The sequence below is a fragment of the Pantherophis guttatus genome, chromosome 2 (genome assembly GCF_059756535.1).
Source record: "Pantherophis guttatus breed Tessera chromosome 2, ASM5975653v1, whole genome shotgun sequence".
Lineage (NCBI taxonomy): Eukaryota > Metazoa > Chordata > Lepidosauria > Squamata > Colubridae > Pantherophis > Pantherophis guttatus.
In genome coordinates, this window is record NC_142064.1 from 222,444,786 (window position 1) to 222,462,139 (window position 17,354).

The 17,354-nt window shown below is 40.8% G+C and overlaps 1 protein-coding gene across 1 annotated transcript in view; it reads left to right on the forward strand.

The window, feature by feature from the left end:
* CELSR3 (cadherin EGF LAG seven-pass G-type receptor 3) overlaps positions 1–17,354 on the forward strand; it is a 151,561-nt gene that overhangs the window by 102,452 nt on the left and 31,755 nt on the right. Inside the window, exon 34 of the mRNA XM_087885169.1 lies at positions 1,915–2,998. Within this exon, the coding sequence (XP_087741295.1) occupies positions 1,915–2,998 (1,084 nt within the window). The remainder of the gene's footprint in view (positions 1–1,914; positions 2,999–17,354) is intronic.

A 17,354-nucleotide genomic window follows, 5' to 3' on the forward strand; every position in this document is an offset into this window, starting at 1 on the left:
CATTACTTCTGGCTCTTCCCTGACATCCAGGAAACACAGCCAGGCCTAGGAAAACAAGACAGCAGAGACAGGATCTCCCCACCCACCCCAGCATGGAAGTGGTGCTTCCAAAACAATTCTTTGGAGCACCATTGTTTATTTACATTTGATAGCATATAACAATGTGCAGGTGAATATGTTCAAAACTCTGGCACCAGAGGTTCCACAGAGTGTTGTTTTGTATCTCAACATTTGGAATCATTTCTTCAAGTGTGTATGTACGCAGAAGGAGTGGCTGAAAACAACATTCATACAACTAATAGATTGCTATGCTATAGGTAGTCCTCATTTAGTGATCACAGTCGGGATCGACAATTCAGTCATTAACCAAAATTGTTGCTAAGTAAAACCATGACTATATTTATAATCTTATTTCAGCTTTTCTTCAAAGAACTGTGAAGAAGTATGAGGATTGGTTGAAAAGTTACTTTTTCATCACTGTCATAACTGGTCAATAAACAAAGCAGTCACTAAATAAGGACTATCTGTAGTCACTTGGGGTCTTGCAGAACAATGCTCAGAAATCCCCCTTCTCAGAGGCCCATAGATGCAGAACACCAGTTCTTCAGGTCCACTGGCACATCAGTTTACTTATATGGAAGGGAAAGTACATGCTAGTACACTCCACCCCCACCCCAGAAATGGATAAAGTTACCAGTTGCTATGTGAGCTTTAATTCTGAACTGCATCATTGTGAAAAATACTCTTCCTTATAGCTTGAAGCTCCAGAACAACATTTTCTCAGATATGGAAATAGGCACCAAGGTTTTTTTTCCTTTGTCTTGCTTCTTACGTCAAGTTGCTAGAATCTAGAATCTGAATCATCATGCTACTGCTCCTTCCTTCCTTCCTTCCTTCCTTCCTTCCTTCCTTCCTTCCTTCCTTCCTTCCTTTCCTTTCCTTTCCTTTCCTTTCCTTCCTTCCTTAATAAATGTTTGCTCTGATTTTTTTAAAAAATCTTGTTTTTGCATATAAAATGGCTGAATGGTTTTATGTTTATTGAGATATTAAAGCAGAACAGCAATAGTCATTTGTTGATCAGGTAGCAGGAAGAAATCAGGGTGAGTTTATTGTTTTTGCCCTTTTCACCTTCAGTGGGAGACGAGTGCCACCCCCTATAGTCAGAAATGACTAACAAAGTAAAATCCACAAGGAATCCTTTCCTTTCCCTTCCTTCCTCCTCACCTTTGTTTTTTTAAGGAAGAGAAGCAAAGGAATAGATATTGGTTTGAATCATCTTTTAAAAATGCTGTTAAAGCAGGAGGTCTTAAATAAGGGTTTGAATAGACAAGAGGAACAGACTGTTTGGGAAAAGACAACTATGAGCCATGGTGGTGCAGTGGTTAGAGTGCAGTACTGCAGGCTACTTCTGCTGCCTGGCGGCTGCCTGCAATTTAGCAGTTCAAATCTCACCAGGCTCAAAGTTGACTCAGCCTTCCATCCTTCCGAGGTGGGTAAAATGAGGACCCAGATTGTTGGGGGCAATAGGCTGACTCTGTAAACTGCTTAGAGAGGGCTGTAAAAGCACTGTGAAGCGGTATATAAGTCTAAGTGCTATTGCTATTCCAAACAAGGTAGAGCCTGATAACAAGAGTCAGAAAAAGTGATTGGGACTGACAGTGATGTCAAGGATTCCCAGAGAGAGAGAGAGAAGAGGAGGAGGGAGAGGAAGAGGAAGAGGAATACATCACTGAAAAACATGTATGCATTTCAGACTAAAGTTGATCCAGAATAAGGAGGAAAAGAGTGCTGTTACAGAAATGGGAGAGAAAGAATTGTTGCAGGGATGTGTATCACATCAATACAAAAAACCTGGAAATAATTCCAAGAGGAGAGGGCCTTAGACTTCTCACTTGCTTCTACTCTGTTATGTAGGCATCCTGAAGAATCGGCTCCAGTACCCTCCAACTTTGCAAGGCCTGTCATCTGTGGGCAGAATGACCAATGATCTTTCCTGGTATAAAACCTCCACCTTGGGTCACAGGGCAGTCCCGGCTGCTTCTTATGGCAGAATCTATTCAGGAACAGGCAGCCTCTCACAGCCAGCAAGTCGTTACTCGTCCCGGGAGCAGCTTGATCTGCTAATGAGAAGGCAGATGTCCAGAGATCAACTGAGCCGAAACACCTCTGGAGAATGCCTAGAAAATATTGCAAGCAGGCACAGGTCCCGGGAGCAATTGGATGCCCTTATGAACAGGCCTGGGTCAAGGGAACACCTGGACACAATCCTCGATCAACATGGATCTAGAGAACACCTTGCAAGCATACCCAGCAGGCATGGGTCCAGAGAAAAAATAGGTGAAATAGCTACTGAACATGATCCAAGAGATCACAGGAACACTCTACCCAGAAGGCAGACATCTAGAGACCATCTGGATTCTTTACCCTGTAGATTTGGGTCACGAGAACAGCTAGACTGCGGTGGGGCAGTAAGAGAAATCTCTAGAGAATGGCTTAATACAATGCCTCTTAGGCAGGCCTCTAGAGATCGAATGGACACCTTGCCGGCCCGAGATACTTCTCGAGAACAGTTGGATCTGCTTTTTAGAGGGCAATCTTCAAGGGACCAACTAACATCAGCTAGGCATACTTCAAGAGAGCATCTGGACATAGTGGCTGGCAGGCAGGCTCCTTGGGAAAATATTGAGCCTCTTTCTAGGCAGCAACCATCTAGAGAAAATCTTGAACTTCTCTCCAGAAGACCAACTTCTAGAGAAAATCTAGAAGCAATCCCTAGCCGTCACCCTTCCACAGAGCAATTAGACATCCTTTCTTCTATCCTAGCCTCTTTTAACTCTTCAGCTTTGTCGTCAGTGCAGTCATCCAGTACCCCCTCAGGCCCACAGACCACCCCCACCCCTTCTGTGGCACAGGCATCTTCTACACCTTCCATGCCATGCACTTCACCACCTCGGTCTGCAACATCCCACAGTATTTCCGAGCTGTCACCAGATTCTGAGTAAGTGTTTCCCCTCTACTGACTACCCAAGTAAAATGAATATGTTTAGAAATTTAAACCCTCCTGTTGAAGAACAGACATGCTGAATTAGAAGAAGCTTAGTTTTCTGGCTGTAGGACTTGCAAAGGTAATTGCATTTCAAGAGGTCTTTGGTTTTATCATAGGTCTCTCTCTGTGTGTGTCCTGTATTCAGTATGCCGATCATAATTGAAGTTCACCATGATCTGAAGCGGTCTAACACAAACCAGGATTGACTGAAAGTTCTCGCTGGAAAGCTTTCAGCACAAGATCTAATAAATTTATTTATGTATTTATTAAATCTATATACCATCCATCTCCCCGATAAGGGCATCTTACAGATCATGAAAAGATAAATAGAAAAGCAATTTAGAATTTTAAAACTATGCAAAAAATCAGAACCAAGAGACACTACAGGGAAGAGGTCTTCTTACCCAAAAATTCCCCTTCAGCAGAAAGCACTGCCTTTGGGATCTCAAGCCAACCACCCAAACCAAGTTTTAATACCCTTCCAGAAGGCCAAAAGGGTAGAAGCAATTCTCACCTCCGATGATACAGTGTTCCACAAGGTCGGGGCCACTGTGGAAAAGTCTGTTTTCCTTGGCCCTGTCCAATGGAATTCCTTAGTACAACAGGCCTCTTTCACTGGTGCGAGTGAGGTAGACTAGTCCTATTGGGGTGAGATGGTTCCTCAGATGCTTGCTGCAAAATTATGCAAAGGAGTGCATAGCAGCAATGCTTTTTTTTTTCTTTGCTGCCACTATGTCTGTAGTGTTCCACTTTATGGATACAATCTACTCCCTCCAGAACATACTAGAATAATGCTACTACATCATAATGTAATGTCATTTACACCCTGGGGAGAGATAAGAAGAGAATGGCATGGTACTGCTTAGTTTCCTTTTGGGGGGTCCTTCTGAAAATGATATAATTTGGTGGCCAATGCCAATGTCTATAATATGACATAAACAGAATAAAAACAAAGAAACAAAAAATTAGTTGCTGGTGGGAATTTTCAATCTGCAGTCACCAGTAGCAGTCAGCAAACTGTACAGTGTAAATGTCAACTCTTTATAATTCATTATATCTGTCATAACTTCCTCCAAAGAATATTGCAAATTATAATTAGTGAAATGCTAAGCTCCAGCATCACTAACTACAGTTCCTAGAGACCCATTTAGGGGATTCATAGTTGGGACATTACTAGATGTCCCTTCATCTCTATGTGGATCCCTAAATCCACATGTGTCTCTATCTTGTTGCTGAGCACTGTCTAGCATGTCAGCTCCTGGTTCCTTCTTGCTTTGACTGCAAGGCTTTGTGACCTGACACAATGAAAGATGCTCAATAACACCACTGGCTGGTCCATAAAACCTCAATTAACTTCCTGCGATCTATAGCCACATTTTTAAATGCCCTCAAACTAATATAGCTATGCCAAAAGTAGTCCCAGAGGTGCTTTTTTCAAGAGGCAATTGGACTTTCTGCTTTTTCTTTGAGGACATTTTGCTTCTCATCCAAGAAGCGTCTTCAGCTGTGACTGGATGGTGGGGAATGGAAGGATTCAGTCAGAGCTGAAGACGCTTCTTGGATGAGAAGCAAAATGTCCTAAAAAAAAAAAGCAGAAAGTCCAATTGCCTCTTGAAAAAAGCACCTTTGGGACAGCCATGACATGGATGACTGAAAATCGCCATAGACATATGCCAAAAGTAGTTGGCAACAACAAATACTAGAAAGGAATCCAGCATACACATTGATAGTAAATCTCACTGATAAATTTAAATAGATCGTTCATCCTTAGAATCTGAAAATGCCCTGGGAGAATTCTGAGACCTACCTGTTTATGTTTATGGATGTAAATTAACTAAAAGCAGCTTGAATACTTGGTCATTTATTTATTCATTCATTCAGTTTACAGGTAGTCCTGTACTTACAACCATTCATTCATGACAGTCCTGAATGAAGGGAATTACAACCTGTGCCTGACGTTACAGCCATTTTAGCACCCATATGTCCAAACAATCAAAATGTAGGCACTTGGCAACCTGCCCACTCTTATGTCCACAGGGGTGCCACAACTCCCACCCACCCACCTATCTTCCCCCCCATCAATGCCCTTTTAACCCCCTGCCACTCTGTGTCCCATTGCCCCAGCTCAGCTTTGCCATCTTGTTGCCCCTGACAAGACATACCCAGCCTGGCAGGGGTCTATGACAATTTGCCACAGCCAACTTGCCATGGCCAACTTACCCTGGGAAAACTCATCATGGTCAACTCACCATGGAACAATTTTCTGTAGGAAAAGAGTTACACTAATATAAAAAAAAATGGTGGGATAGAATCATTAAAAAAAGGACGTAAAAGGAGAGACAGAATGAAATGTGAATGACAAAAATTAAAATGTTTTTAAATAATTAAATTGAATTGCTAAATTGTCCTGCTGCGAGTTGTCTTGCAGCGAGCTGGCCATGGTCCCACAGTGAGTTGGCTGTGATGAGTTGGTCATGGCAAGTTGGCTGTGACAAGTTGCCTGCAGTGAGTTGGCTCCCCCCATTTTTTAGAATGCAGGGTGGCAATGGTGGCTGGGACTGGGCAAGACAGGATGCAGAGCAGCCAAAACGGCACTTTGGGGGAAGAAGTTGGTGGGTGGGGGGAAGGTTAGCAATCCCTTACCTTATTGGGTCTTGGGGCTGGGAAGACCCAAGCCTGAAATGGCTTGGATTGAGGACAGACCTCAGCTAATGATCAATAAAATTGGATTCCACTTGCTAAGTGATTGCTAAGTAATGTGGTCACATGATGTCTCATTTTATGTCCCATCAATTAGCAATCACAATTCTGATCCCAATTATGGTTGTAACTCAATGACTACCAAAGCTGCTGTCCATCTTCAATATATGGTTCTGGGTGGCTCAGAAAGAATTACGAAACAAAACACCAAAATAATAATACAACACCAAAATAATGTAAAAATAATGACTGAAGAACAATAAAAACCATGCAGCAAAATTCATAGCTGAGCTATTCTAACAATAACCAGCAATGCAACCAGATTTATCTCCCTCATTCCCAGATCCTCATGCCTGGTGGCAAAACACAATTTTCAGAGCTCATGGAAAGTCAGCAAGGCTAGGGCCAATTGAATGCCTTGGAGGATGATTTTCTGGGGAGTGGGGGAATGCCGTAGTAGAAAAGTCCTTCTTTCCTGACCCTGCTAGGCAATGGTCCCTGGCAGATAGGACCCAGAGCATGCCTCCCCTGCCTGATGGAATGGTAGATGTGATTGGAGAGAGGCTGTCCTTCCAGCTGACCACGAGATAAGAAAAAACCTCTGGCCATTCTTAGGTGTTCAGTTTATGTTCCCCATTGTATGAGGCTATTGTGCATTTCAGCCCATCTGACTGTAGTTCAAGCCACGTTGACAATGCACAATGTCATGCTTTTGTCTTATTTTGACATGTGGGTTTGAAGAAGAATGAGTGGCCCGGGTTATGTTCCCACAGCATGCTTATTTAATTCTTCTTTAGTTCTGTTTATTATCTTCCTGCCATGTTTGTCACCACATTGGGTTTCTGTGGGAGTGGAGGGGTGGCTCATTCTGAATGCAGTGTTGATTGTTTTGTTGTTGTTTTTACTTCCTCAAGAGAAGTGGCTGTCTCAGTTATGCCTTTTGTTTTTTTCCTCCCTGAGAAGATTAACAAGAAGTGAGGGTCATTCCTGAGGGGCCCAGCTGTTGTGAGAAGAACCAAGAGGCACTGCAGGACCAGGCACTTCCAGCAGAGGACCAGGATCCCTCAGAGGGCCTACAAGAAAGAAAGAAGGGAGGCTTTGTGAAAGCTCTCCTCCAGCATTCGGTGGCGGAGAATTTGGTGGGATGAGAATCAGCACGATGGACTCACCGGACTGTGGAAGAAAGGTGTCTGGGTGCTACAGGGCCCCTCTCCCCATTCAAAGGGACACCCTAATGGGAAGGAGGGGAGCTACTCACCATTAATAGCATCTCCAAACTGGACCAACTGAAATCTTCCTTTTTTTTTTTTCTGTACTCCGTGCAAACACTACAGGGTGGGATGGCTGCAAGACATGGGTGCGGGAAGGGTTTTATACATTTTTGTATCTTTGTAATCAGAGAGAAGAGAAATTTCTATGGTTATTTTTACGGTTCTTCTGTTCCCATTGCTGTGATGCTAATCTTATTTTCTAGCGGTCCATGATGCATTTGGATTGTGGCATGAGGCAATGTTATGCAGCCTTTCCCCGTAAGGCTCAAGGCAGAAAAATGGAGGGACCTTTTCTTGCAGACTTTTTTCAGGTTGTGTGTTAGGTTGGTCTTGTTGAATGTCTGTATCTTATCTCCTCATGAGCCAGCAGTAAGTGGCAAGTATTGTGCTGGGACAAGAGTATTCTCACTACCAAATTAAGTCAGCGCATTTGTAATTGGGCTCTAAGACCTCGTTTGCTTTGTCATATATCCCCAGTCTAACAAGCCTGGGATCCGAAACAGCTTTGTATACTTTCTAATGCTAGAACAGTTACACATTTTGGGAACCTCATGTATTTATATATTCTAACAGAGTTGTATTGATACTCTCCTTGGAGTGTCCATTGTATTAGCAGGGTGGAATCTGGCATATTTCTGAACTTGGCCTTAGTTGAAATTTGTTTTGGTACTGGATGCTGTCTGTGAAACACATATGAAAGTAAGTTTTTTAAAAATAATTTTTCATTTGAGTCTATTTCCCTCCTCCTCTCCAGCAAACTTTTTACCCCCAAAACAAATGCCTGCATCTGATAACCGTGTGTGTGTGTGTGTGTGTGTGTGTGTGTGTGTGTGTGTGTGTGTAGAACTCATCTTTGAAGCTACAGTCATTGAGTTTTTTTCCCCTTTGCTGGTGCATTTTTATAGCGCTATATAACCAGCAAGGAGCTGTAAGATTGGGATTTTTCTCTCAATGTATAAGCAAAATGGCCTCCAGTAAATACATGCCAGTTTGCTGCTTTAAATGGGGATCTTGCTGAAGTAATAGTCAAGGTGTCAAAATTCCATGCAGATATTCCTCAGTTTATGATCCCGATTGGGATCAGAATTTCTGTTGCTAAGCAAAGCAGGTGTTAAGTGAGTTTTGCCTGATTTTACAACCTTTTTTGTCAAAACTGTTAAGCAAATCACTGCAGTTCCATGAATCACGAAGTCGTTAAGCGAATCAGGTTTCCCCCATTGGCTTGGCTTATCAGAAGCTGACTGGGAAGGAAGCAAATGGCAATCACCTGACCCCGGGATGTTGCAACTGTCATAAATGCATGCCAGTTTGCCAAGTGCCTGAATTTTGATCATGTGACCATGGGGATGTGGTGGCAGTCACGAGAGTGAGGACTGGTTGTAAGTCAGTTTTTTTCAGTGCCATTGTAACTTAGAACAGTCACTAAATGGATGGCTGTATGTTGAGGAGTACCTGTACAAAGAAGAACCTCAGTTCATCTGACTCTTTCAGGATACTTGTATGCCCCGTCTCACAAATGAAGAAAGAAGAAATTTCTATGAGTTTCCAAACTTCCCTTTTAAAGGAGTCCTTAAATAATGTCCCCCTTTTTCCCCAGGCCAAGGTTCTTGACACATTGCAGTGGTGTATATTGTCGATGTAACCCACATCTACTGAGATTCTTACTATTTAAATAGGGATCATTAGAAAATATTTACTTCAAAAAGATGCCTTGAGGGATAAACTTCTCTGTGCTTTTTCACAATTTATTTTTGTTGATTCTTTGGAATGAAAGGTTTTCCTGTGTGAAACAAACTAAATATTTAAATCATTATATCCAAACCCTTTACAGAAGGATAAATACATTTTGCTCTAGACCAAATGCATTTCTGGGTGCTTCAGCAAATTATATTTCTCTCAAGAACCTGTTTTGATTTGGCTTTATAATTATTTTAAAAAAAAAACAAGGAGAAAATAAAATTTGTAGCCAAAGTCAACTTTGATGTTATCTCCTTGTATTACTGTAACAGAAGAAATTATTGTTGCACGCCTAGCATATTACAGCTAAAATCAAAATGAAAGAGGTGCAAAAAGAAAGAAAGAAAGAAATTAAAACGGGTTCCTGCATTTTATTTCTCACCACTGCTTTTTTCAATGACCATGAATTTATTTCTTTTTCATCAAGAGAGTACTACAGTCTTAACCACCTCTGAATGGGCCAAGATAATGAAGTTTACTTATGTTGGGAGGGTGAATACATCCAAGTCACAAAGGTGAATACAGTAATGAAAGCTACTGTGCAGTATGAAAGAGCATACTTGTGTTGTGGAGAATGAAGGTGTTACATTATAGGCAATAAAAGCTTAATACTATGTACCCATTCAGATATTCCTGGATTATTATCTTCTTCAGCTCTGACTCTTCTATTGGAGAGTTGCCAGAACCACAAATGCAGATTATCATAACAACATGCCACTGAGGTAAATTTACCACATCTAATTAGTTCCTCTGGTTTCTATCATGGACACATAATTTCACCAGGAAGTCAACAATGCATTTGTTCTTTTTCATTACACACATTATATAATATGGAATATGTGACCTTTTCTTGAGAAGAATTGCGGTTTGGTTCTGAAATCATTTCCCGCTTTCCCATCAGAGAGTAGATACCAATACTCATACAAAGAGGTTTTTTCATGGCTGTATATGAAATAACCAGTCATAAATGTTTGATTAAAAGATTTGGGGAGGGAGGGACTGAGGGTTTATCAACCTTGGTGACTTTTAAGGGGTATTGACTTGACTCCCAGAATTCTCCAGCTAGCATACTGACTGGAGAATTCTGGGAGTTATAATCTTTACATCTTAAAGTTGCTGAGGTTGAGAACCACTGCCCTAAAGTATTTTCTTTCCAAATACTTCACAAGAGTATTTAGCTTTTCAATTTAGCCACCTGAGGAAGTCCAACCTTGCACAGAAGCTGTACCAACATGTCTATCAGTGGTGGGTTTGTACCGGTTCGGCCTAGTTCGGGCAAACCGATAGTGGTGGCAGTGGGAGGCTCCGCTCACCCACCTGGATGTCATTATGGATGCTCTGCGCATGTGAAGAAGGTTCTGCGCATGCGCAGAAACGCCATGTGCAAGCAAAGCGCACACACACGCTTCCGGTTCTGAACCGGTAGCGAAGGTAAGAGGAACCCACTACTGATGTCTACCTGAATGGTTGTCTAGAATGCCAGCTCTGAGAGAACCCAATTTACAGTAGAACTGTAACTATAATTATAATGATTTGACTATAAGGTTCCTCAAGTTTAAGTCTTCCTTGGTTGTGTGCTCTTGTTCATTTGCAGCAGTAATATTATCCCATTTACTGTCGCATTGTAATGATAGAATTCTGTAGCTTAATTGTTAAACAAAGTAGGCTTAATGTTTATACTGGGGACTATGAATGTTTACACTTTTTGAATGTCAGAGGTGGATAACATCTATTCCTACCACCACTGACAAAAAAAAGGAGACAAGGGAAAGATTTTAATTATTCTCCAATGTATTCCACAGTCTGTAGTTTTGGGAAGGAAAGGGCTCCATTTCAGTCTTCCATTCAATCCCTGAGCAAAGGTGGGTCACTGTAGCCTTTGATCAGAGTTGTCTTTGTTCTGAACGCTCCTTCCAGAATAGAGAAAAACAATCATTATTCACCAAGCCCTTAAAAAGGTAGGTGTCTCATTTTTATAGCCATTGTATTTATGTCCTATATGAGAGAGAGTAGAAATCTGGGCCAAGCAATATGCAGACAATTAAACCCATTTCTTTTTTGTTGAAGTGCACATGTGCTGAATGTAAAAGTCCTATTGTGTGTCCATCAAGCCTTGCTATAGCAACTGTATACCTAGAAAAAGCTTCTTTACATTATTTTTTTTCCAATCTATATATGCATATATACAGTGGTGGGATTCAGGTAATTTAACAACCGGTTCTCTGCCCTAATGATTTCTTCCAACAACCAGTTTGCCAAACTGCTCAGAAAGTTAACAACCGGTTCTCCCGAAGTGGTGCGAACTGGCTGAATCCCACCACTGCATATATAGTTAAACCAGAGTCCATATTCTTTTACTTATTACACAGAGTTCAAGAAAGATGGTTTACAATTCTTTTTTTGGGGGGGACGGGACACTTTACATTTTCCATTCCTCCGTGATTCAGTATATCTTTGATCTTAATTATTAAAGCTGTGAGCACTTGAGATTCAAAGGGGAAAGGGCATTTTGGAACCCTTTGTTGGCACCAAACCAAGCACTTCCCTTCCTCAGATTGTGCTGCAATTACAAATAACAGCTACATCAGTGGTCCCCAACCCCTGGTCCGTGGACCGGCACCAGGTCACAGCATGCCAGAAACTGGGCTGGGCAAACAAACAATTAACATCCAGAGATGTAACGAATTATTTTAGTATTTATGAATCCATTATGAAGAATATGGAGTACTCCTATTTGCTTGAAATATTGAATGGGAAACTATGCATCAGGAATACTGTAAAGGCATTCTACATCACAGATCCTCCATTGGGCAAAGGAGCTAGATGATCTCTAGAACCCCTCATAGTTATTCAGAAGCAACCATGTTCATTCACTCCATTTGTTCCACTACAATTTTCTCTTTAATGAGCACAATTAGAAATGCAATCCACCCTCCATTACCCTATAAATCATTTTAAACTATCTCTTCCTCATCTATTCTAATGTTAATTTATTCCCGATTGAACAGATTACAAGAAGTTTTATTTGTCTCTGTCCCATTTCCAACAAAAGCCAGTCAAATATCTCAATGTGCTTACAGAAGCATGTCAAAAGGCCAAGCTTTTTTAAAAAACCTAAGGGAAGTATTCAGGAGAAACCATATAGGTATCATAGGTAATAACCATCTAGATATTACAATCTAACTGAGCTTTCTCAATGTATTGCTAGCAATTTTACTCAGAAGATCAATTCTTAAAAGTATTAATTATATGGAAAATAATTGAATAGCAAAACAGCCATCAAAGGAAATGCTGCTATGTAGCAGCAACAGTTGAGAAAGTAAATAAAAGACAGTCAAAACTTGAACAGAGTCTGCAATTCACATTTATATCAATAAATGGGACTAGAGAAGATGTCTGAAAGTGATGTATAGATATATACATAAATGAGTATGACATAAAAGTGAAGGATATTAGGAAAAGAGATAAGATTAAATGTTGAGTTTCACTCTGAGTTTGCAACATTCATTTTTATAGCTCAGTTAAGAGATGTTTCCATCTTGCTTTAGTGGCAAAGGCAGCCTTTAATCTACAAAATAAGCAGATAAAGAAAAGCAATGGGAAGTCAATAGGCAATTCAAGATAACTGAATAAAATAGTTTATATCTGCTCCATCTTTTGTTTTGGAATGTTTCAGTGCCCTAACAAAATCCTTGGTGGAATAGGAAAAAAGGAAATCACAAAATAATCCCCGTTTTCCTTCTTTATCTGCTAAAAAGTCAAGGTGAGTAAATTGTATTGTGCTTCAACCTGCCTGCCTTTCCTCGTGGATAGTTATAAATGCAATTTAGCCTTCCATGTATCAGTATAAAGTCACTTTGGATAGCGAGATGGGGCTAAATTTAATAAATAACTCTTGCTGAGATAGTACTTCACTTTCATGACTAGCAAATGTATTGTATTGCTCTGATAGACAGTACATGGGAATATTTGAGAATGCTGATTATTAGCTGAAGTAAGGAACCCTCCTGGAAATATGCCAAAGACTGATCAAGACTGGATTGTCTCATAAATATTTGAAGCCAATCATCCTTCCCCAAGTGTGGTTTGCCCTCTACTGCCACCATCTCTCTTTCTGCCTGTGGGCACCCTGATTAATGAGATCTGCTCCAAATCCTCCTCCTCCTCTCATCTAAACCCATTTCCATCCTGCTTCCAGGAGAGTGTTCTTTTACTGAACTTTCCCCGCTCCTTTCCATTAATCTCCACACAACAATTTCCCCAAACTGACACCTTTCAGGTTTCTGGAAGAGAATTCACTCCCTAGCAGGCTTCTGAATCAAAATGGTGGTGATCCTGAATATCTATGACTTCTTCTCTTTTCATTCTTTTTAAGTAACGTTGAGTTTTGCCTTGGCTCTGCAAAAGGCTTTATTCTGTCAGGTGATCCATCACTTCTCCTCCTACACTCTAAGCTATGATTAGTCTTAACCAGGGGTGAAATCCAGCAGGTTCTGACAGGTTCTGGAGAACTGGTAGCGGAAATTTTGAGCAGTTCGGAGAACCAGTAGTGGAAATTTTGAGTTTAGAGAACTGGCAAATACCACCTCTGGCTGGCCTCAGAGTGGGGTGGGGATGGAGATTTTTCAGTATCCTTCCCATGCCACACCCACCAAGCCACACCACACCCACCAAGCCACACTAACAGAACCAGTAGTTAAAAAAAATTCGATTTCACCACTGGTCTTAACCCAAGCAAAGGTTGAGAATGAAGGGTTCTTCGTGTTATCTGAGCTTGGTTGTTTTCTTGCAGTTGTTTCATTACCCAAATTAAGTAACATAAGTGCTAGTGATGAGAAGCCCAGCCTATCCCTGATCAGGGGAAAGGTTATCTGGATGGCCCCTTCCAGCCAAATGCATAATGCCTGCATCTTCTTTAAAAGTACAGGGGAAAAGAACTGGCAGCCTCTCAAGTTTGGTCACCCTCATCCATCGGTCTTAACTCTGATAAAGTCCCAGAGTCCTGGGCCAAATCATCAGCTAAGCCAGGGCTCCGATCCAAGAAGCACAACCAAAATGCCTCTGGAACCTCAACCAAGCGGAGAAGCAGCAGGACCAGTGTAGTGGCATTAAGGCAAGGAGGGAGTGGTGTCTCAAAGATCACTGTCAGGGATTATTCTGAGCCAAGCAGAGCCCAAGGTTATAAAGCTGTCTGTGTGCAACATGTGTCATCAGTTCAGCAGTCGTGTTTGACATCTATCAGGTAAGGGAGGGCAATCCTTACATTTCCTTACAAAGTCACCTGAGAAAAGGCAGAGCTGTAATTAACAGATAAATAAGCATAAAATTGAAATAGTTCTGTTGGGGTAGTTGAGATAGTGGTAAAGAGCTGAGACGGAGGTAAAAATTTAGTAACTCTTTGAGGGTTAAAAATTATTTTCCTTTGAGTTTAATAACAGAAATGTTAAAAATTAATACTATAAATGAGAAATTTGGCCACCTGTCCGAAGAGTTGGAATGGACTCTAAAGCTTACTGTGATGCATACTTATGTCGAATGTTGTACAAATGGGATTCACAAAATACTGCAATCCAGGTTATATTTGTAGCATGCCATAATCCCAGATGCTCCATGATTCCTGCTCCCATTCCCATCTTATTTCCATGCTTCCCTTGTAAGTTTTAATCATCATTCCCGACATGCCAAGAATGGTTGTGCCACTCATCATAGGCTACTTTTCCTAAATATCAGTTTGTCCTTTTGCAGATACTATATGATTTAATTTGTTCCTGAATGAGGTGTGGGGAGTAAAATAGGATCTTCCTTAATTGTTGTTTAGCAATCTTAGTGAATTATAGGGGAGAGAATGCATGTTGGGTATACATTTCTGCCTTGGTAGCTGAGACATAGACCCAGTTTTCATCACAGAATTGAAAAAAATCGAGTTCTGACCTTGTAGGATAAGCAACGATCTAGTATAAAAGGAGTATTATGTTTCTTGGTGACTTTAAAATAGCATGAGATCCTCAGGAAAAAGCAAAAACAATTTTCAACCATGAGAAAGAAAATATTACAATATTCAGATTAAGGGAAACCTGACAAAACTAAAGCATGTTTAAGATTTAGGAAGGTTTACAAAATAATGAACAAATTGCCAAGTTGCCAAACCCTTTTTCAGTCAATTGATTAAGAATAATCTTAAAAAGAATGTTAAAAAAAAAGATAACATGTGGCTGTATGCAAGCCTATCAGATTACAGCTTTAGAGGAAAGTCTACAAACACGAACATTCAATCTGCTCAAGTACGAGAGTGACAGCAATTTTTGGCTTCTGAGATTGAAGTAAGAAAATAATTGTTGGCTTCCATTTTTCAAAACATAAATCCAGCTTTTAAAATGAACACTGTTTCCAGTCAAAATCCTATGTTTTGTTTTGGTGACTGGAAAAAGAGATAGATCAATGGGCAATCTTACATTAAGAAAACTGGAGATAATTCCAGCTTTTTGTATTAGGTAAAAAAAATCAATAGAAACCAAAACAGGGTCAATGACCAAGGATCTGGACAGTATGTACCAGAGGTGGGTTTCAGCAGGTTCTGACCAGTTCTGGAGAACCGGTAGCGGAAATTTTGAATAGTTTGGAGAACCGATAGTAAAAATTCTGACTGGCCTCACCCCCATCTATTCTCTGCCTCCCAAGTCCCAGCTGATCGGGAGGAAATGGGGATTTTGCAATAACCTTCTCCTGGATTGGGGTGGGAATGGAGATTTTACAGTATCCTTCCCCTGCCATGCCCACCAAGCCACACCACACCCACCAAGCCACGCCCACAGAACCAGTAGTAAAAAAAATTGAAACCCACCACTGGTATGTACCCTCCAATAATGTAGCCTCAGCATGTAAAACCACCTTCCTCCTGTGAAGGGTCTTAGAGCAGAACACCTACATTTGGTATTTTCTATGTGATGCAAAAACCAAACACAGGATTGTTGACCATGAGAGAGACAAATGCAGGATGGCTACAGCCTTATCGGGTCAACTATTGGACTCAACAAAGCGGCAAGAGATAACACATTTCCCACTTTTTTGTAATAAGGATAACCTCTGCAAAGCCCCAAGAGCAACCTGATAAAGAGTAGTTGGAGCGTGATTTGTCCTTCTGACAAGATGCAAACACCTGCATTTTTATGAATGTAGTTATATAGGTTTTGAGGCAAGGCGTTTGTTGATTTGCACTCATATTTAAGAGAATTAAAAGCCATCCATGGTAAAACCTCAACTTGAAGGTATTTTAGTGAGAAAGGATAAAATCTTTTTTTCCCCTCCTCTGGGAAGAAAAGAACAAAGACTGGTAGCAGATTTTTCTACTCTTGATTGATAATTATTATGGGAAAAAGGAAAAAGCAAAGGAGAGGAAAATCCCTTCATCAAATCATCTTCTATTCCTTTTGACATTGATGCCTACTATGATTATTCACACTGCTCTTGAAGCAGTGGTGAAATCCAATTTTTTTACTACCGGTTCTGTGGGCCTGGCTTGGTGGGCATGGCAGGGGAAGGATACTGCAAAATCTCCATTCCCACGCCACTCCAGGGGAAGGATACTGCAAAATCTCCATTCCCACCCCATTCTGGGGCCAGCCAGAAGTGGTATTTGCCAGTTCTCCGAACTACTCAAAATTTCCGCTACCGGTTCTCTGAACTGCTTAAAATTTCCACTACTGGTTCTCCAGAACCTGTCAGAATCTGCTGGATTTCACCCCTGTCTTGAAGACAACAGAGGTTAGGCTACAAAGAGTCTGAAAACAGGGGTGAGCATTTGACCCACTCATCTCCCAAATGTCCTTCATCGTGTTCTAAAATCTGAGTTGGGAAATTTAAACTTATCATGATGTAACTTTGAAACTCTCATCTCCTGATGCAATCCAGGAGATGGTGACTTCTCCACCCCACACCATAGAAGCTAATTGGAATGACTATGAAAACTTATTTCAAGACTGGCCCTGGTGTAAGGCAGCATCTAAATACAGCAAAATCCTTAGGGGTACAGAAGAAATTAGGTGGTAGAAACAGCTCCTAAAGGGAGCAAGACCCAGCTGCTATGACTTCTGCTTCCTTGTAGGCAAAGTAAAATGGATCAGTGAAATGACTCTATATACGGTAGTGGCCAAAATTGTGGAAACCTTTTGGAGAAAGTGTATTTTTGAGATTTGATGGGTAATAACACCACCTTTTTTGGGGGGGGAGTTTCAAGATAATCATATTCCACTGCTGGAATGGCCTGGGAATAGCCCAGACCTTAACCTAATTGAAAATCTATGGAGCTGACTAAAGAAACTTGTTAGTCAGAAGCGACCCAGAAATAAAACCCAGTTAATAGAAGCAATTATTCAATCTTGGTTTCACATTATAATAGCTGCAGAACTAAAAGACTTGATTCACTCCATCAGAATATGTTGTAAGGCCATAATTCATGCTAAAGGTTACCCAACTAAGTATTAACTGACATGGTGATAATTTTTGTATATCTCATTTTTTCTACGTTTAACTTTTCTTCTTTATTTTATTTTATTTTATTTTATTTTGAATTTGTATACCGCCCTTCTCCCTGAGGACTCAGG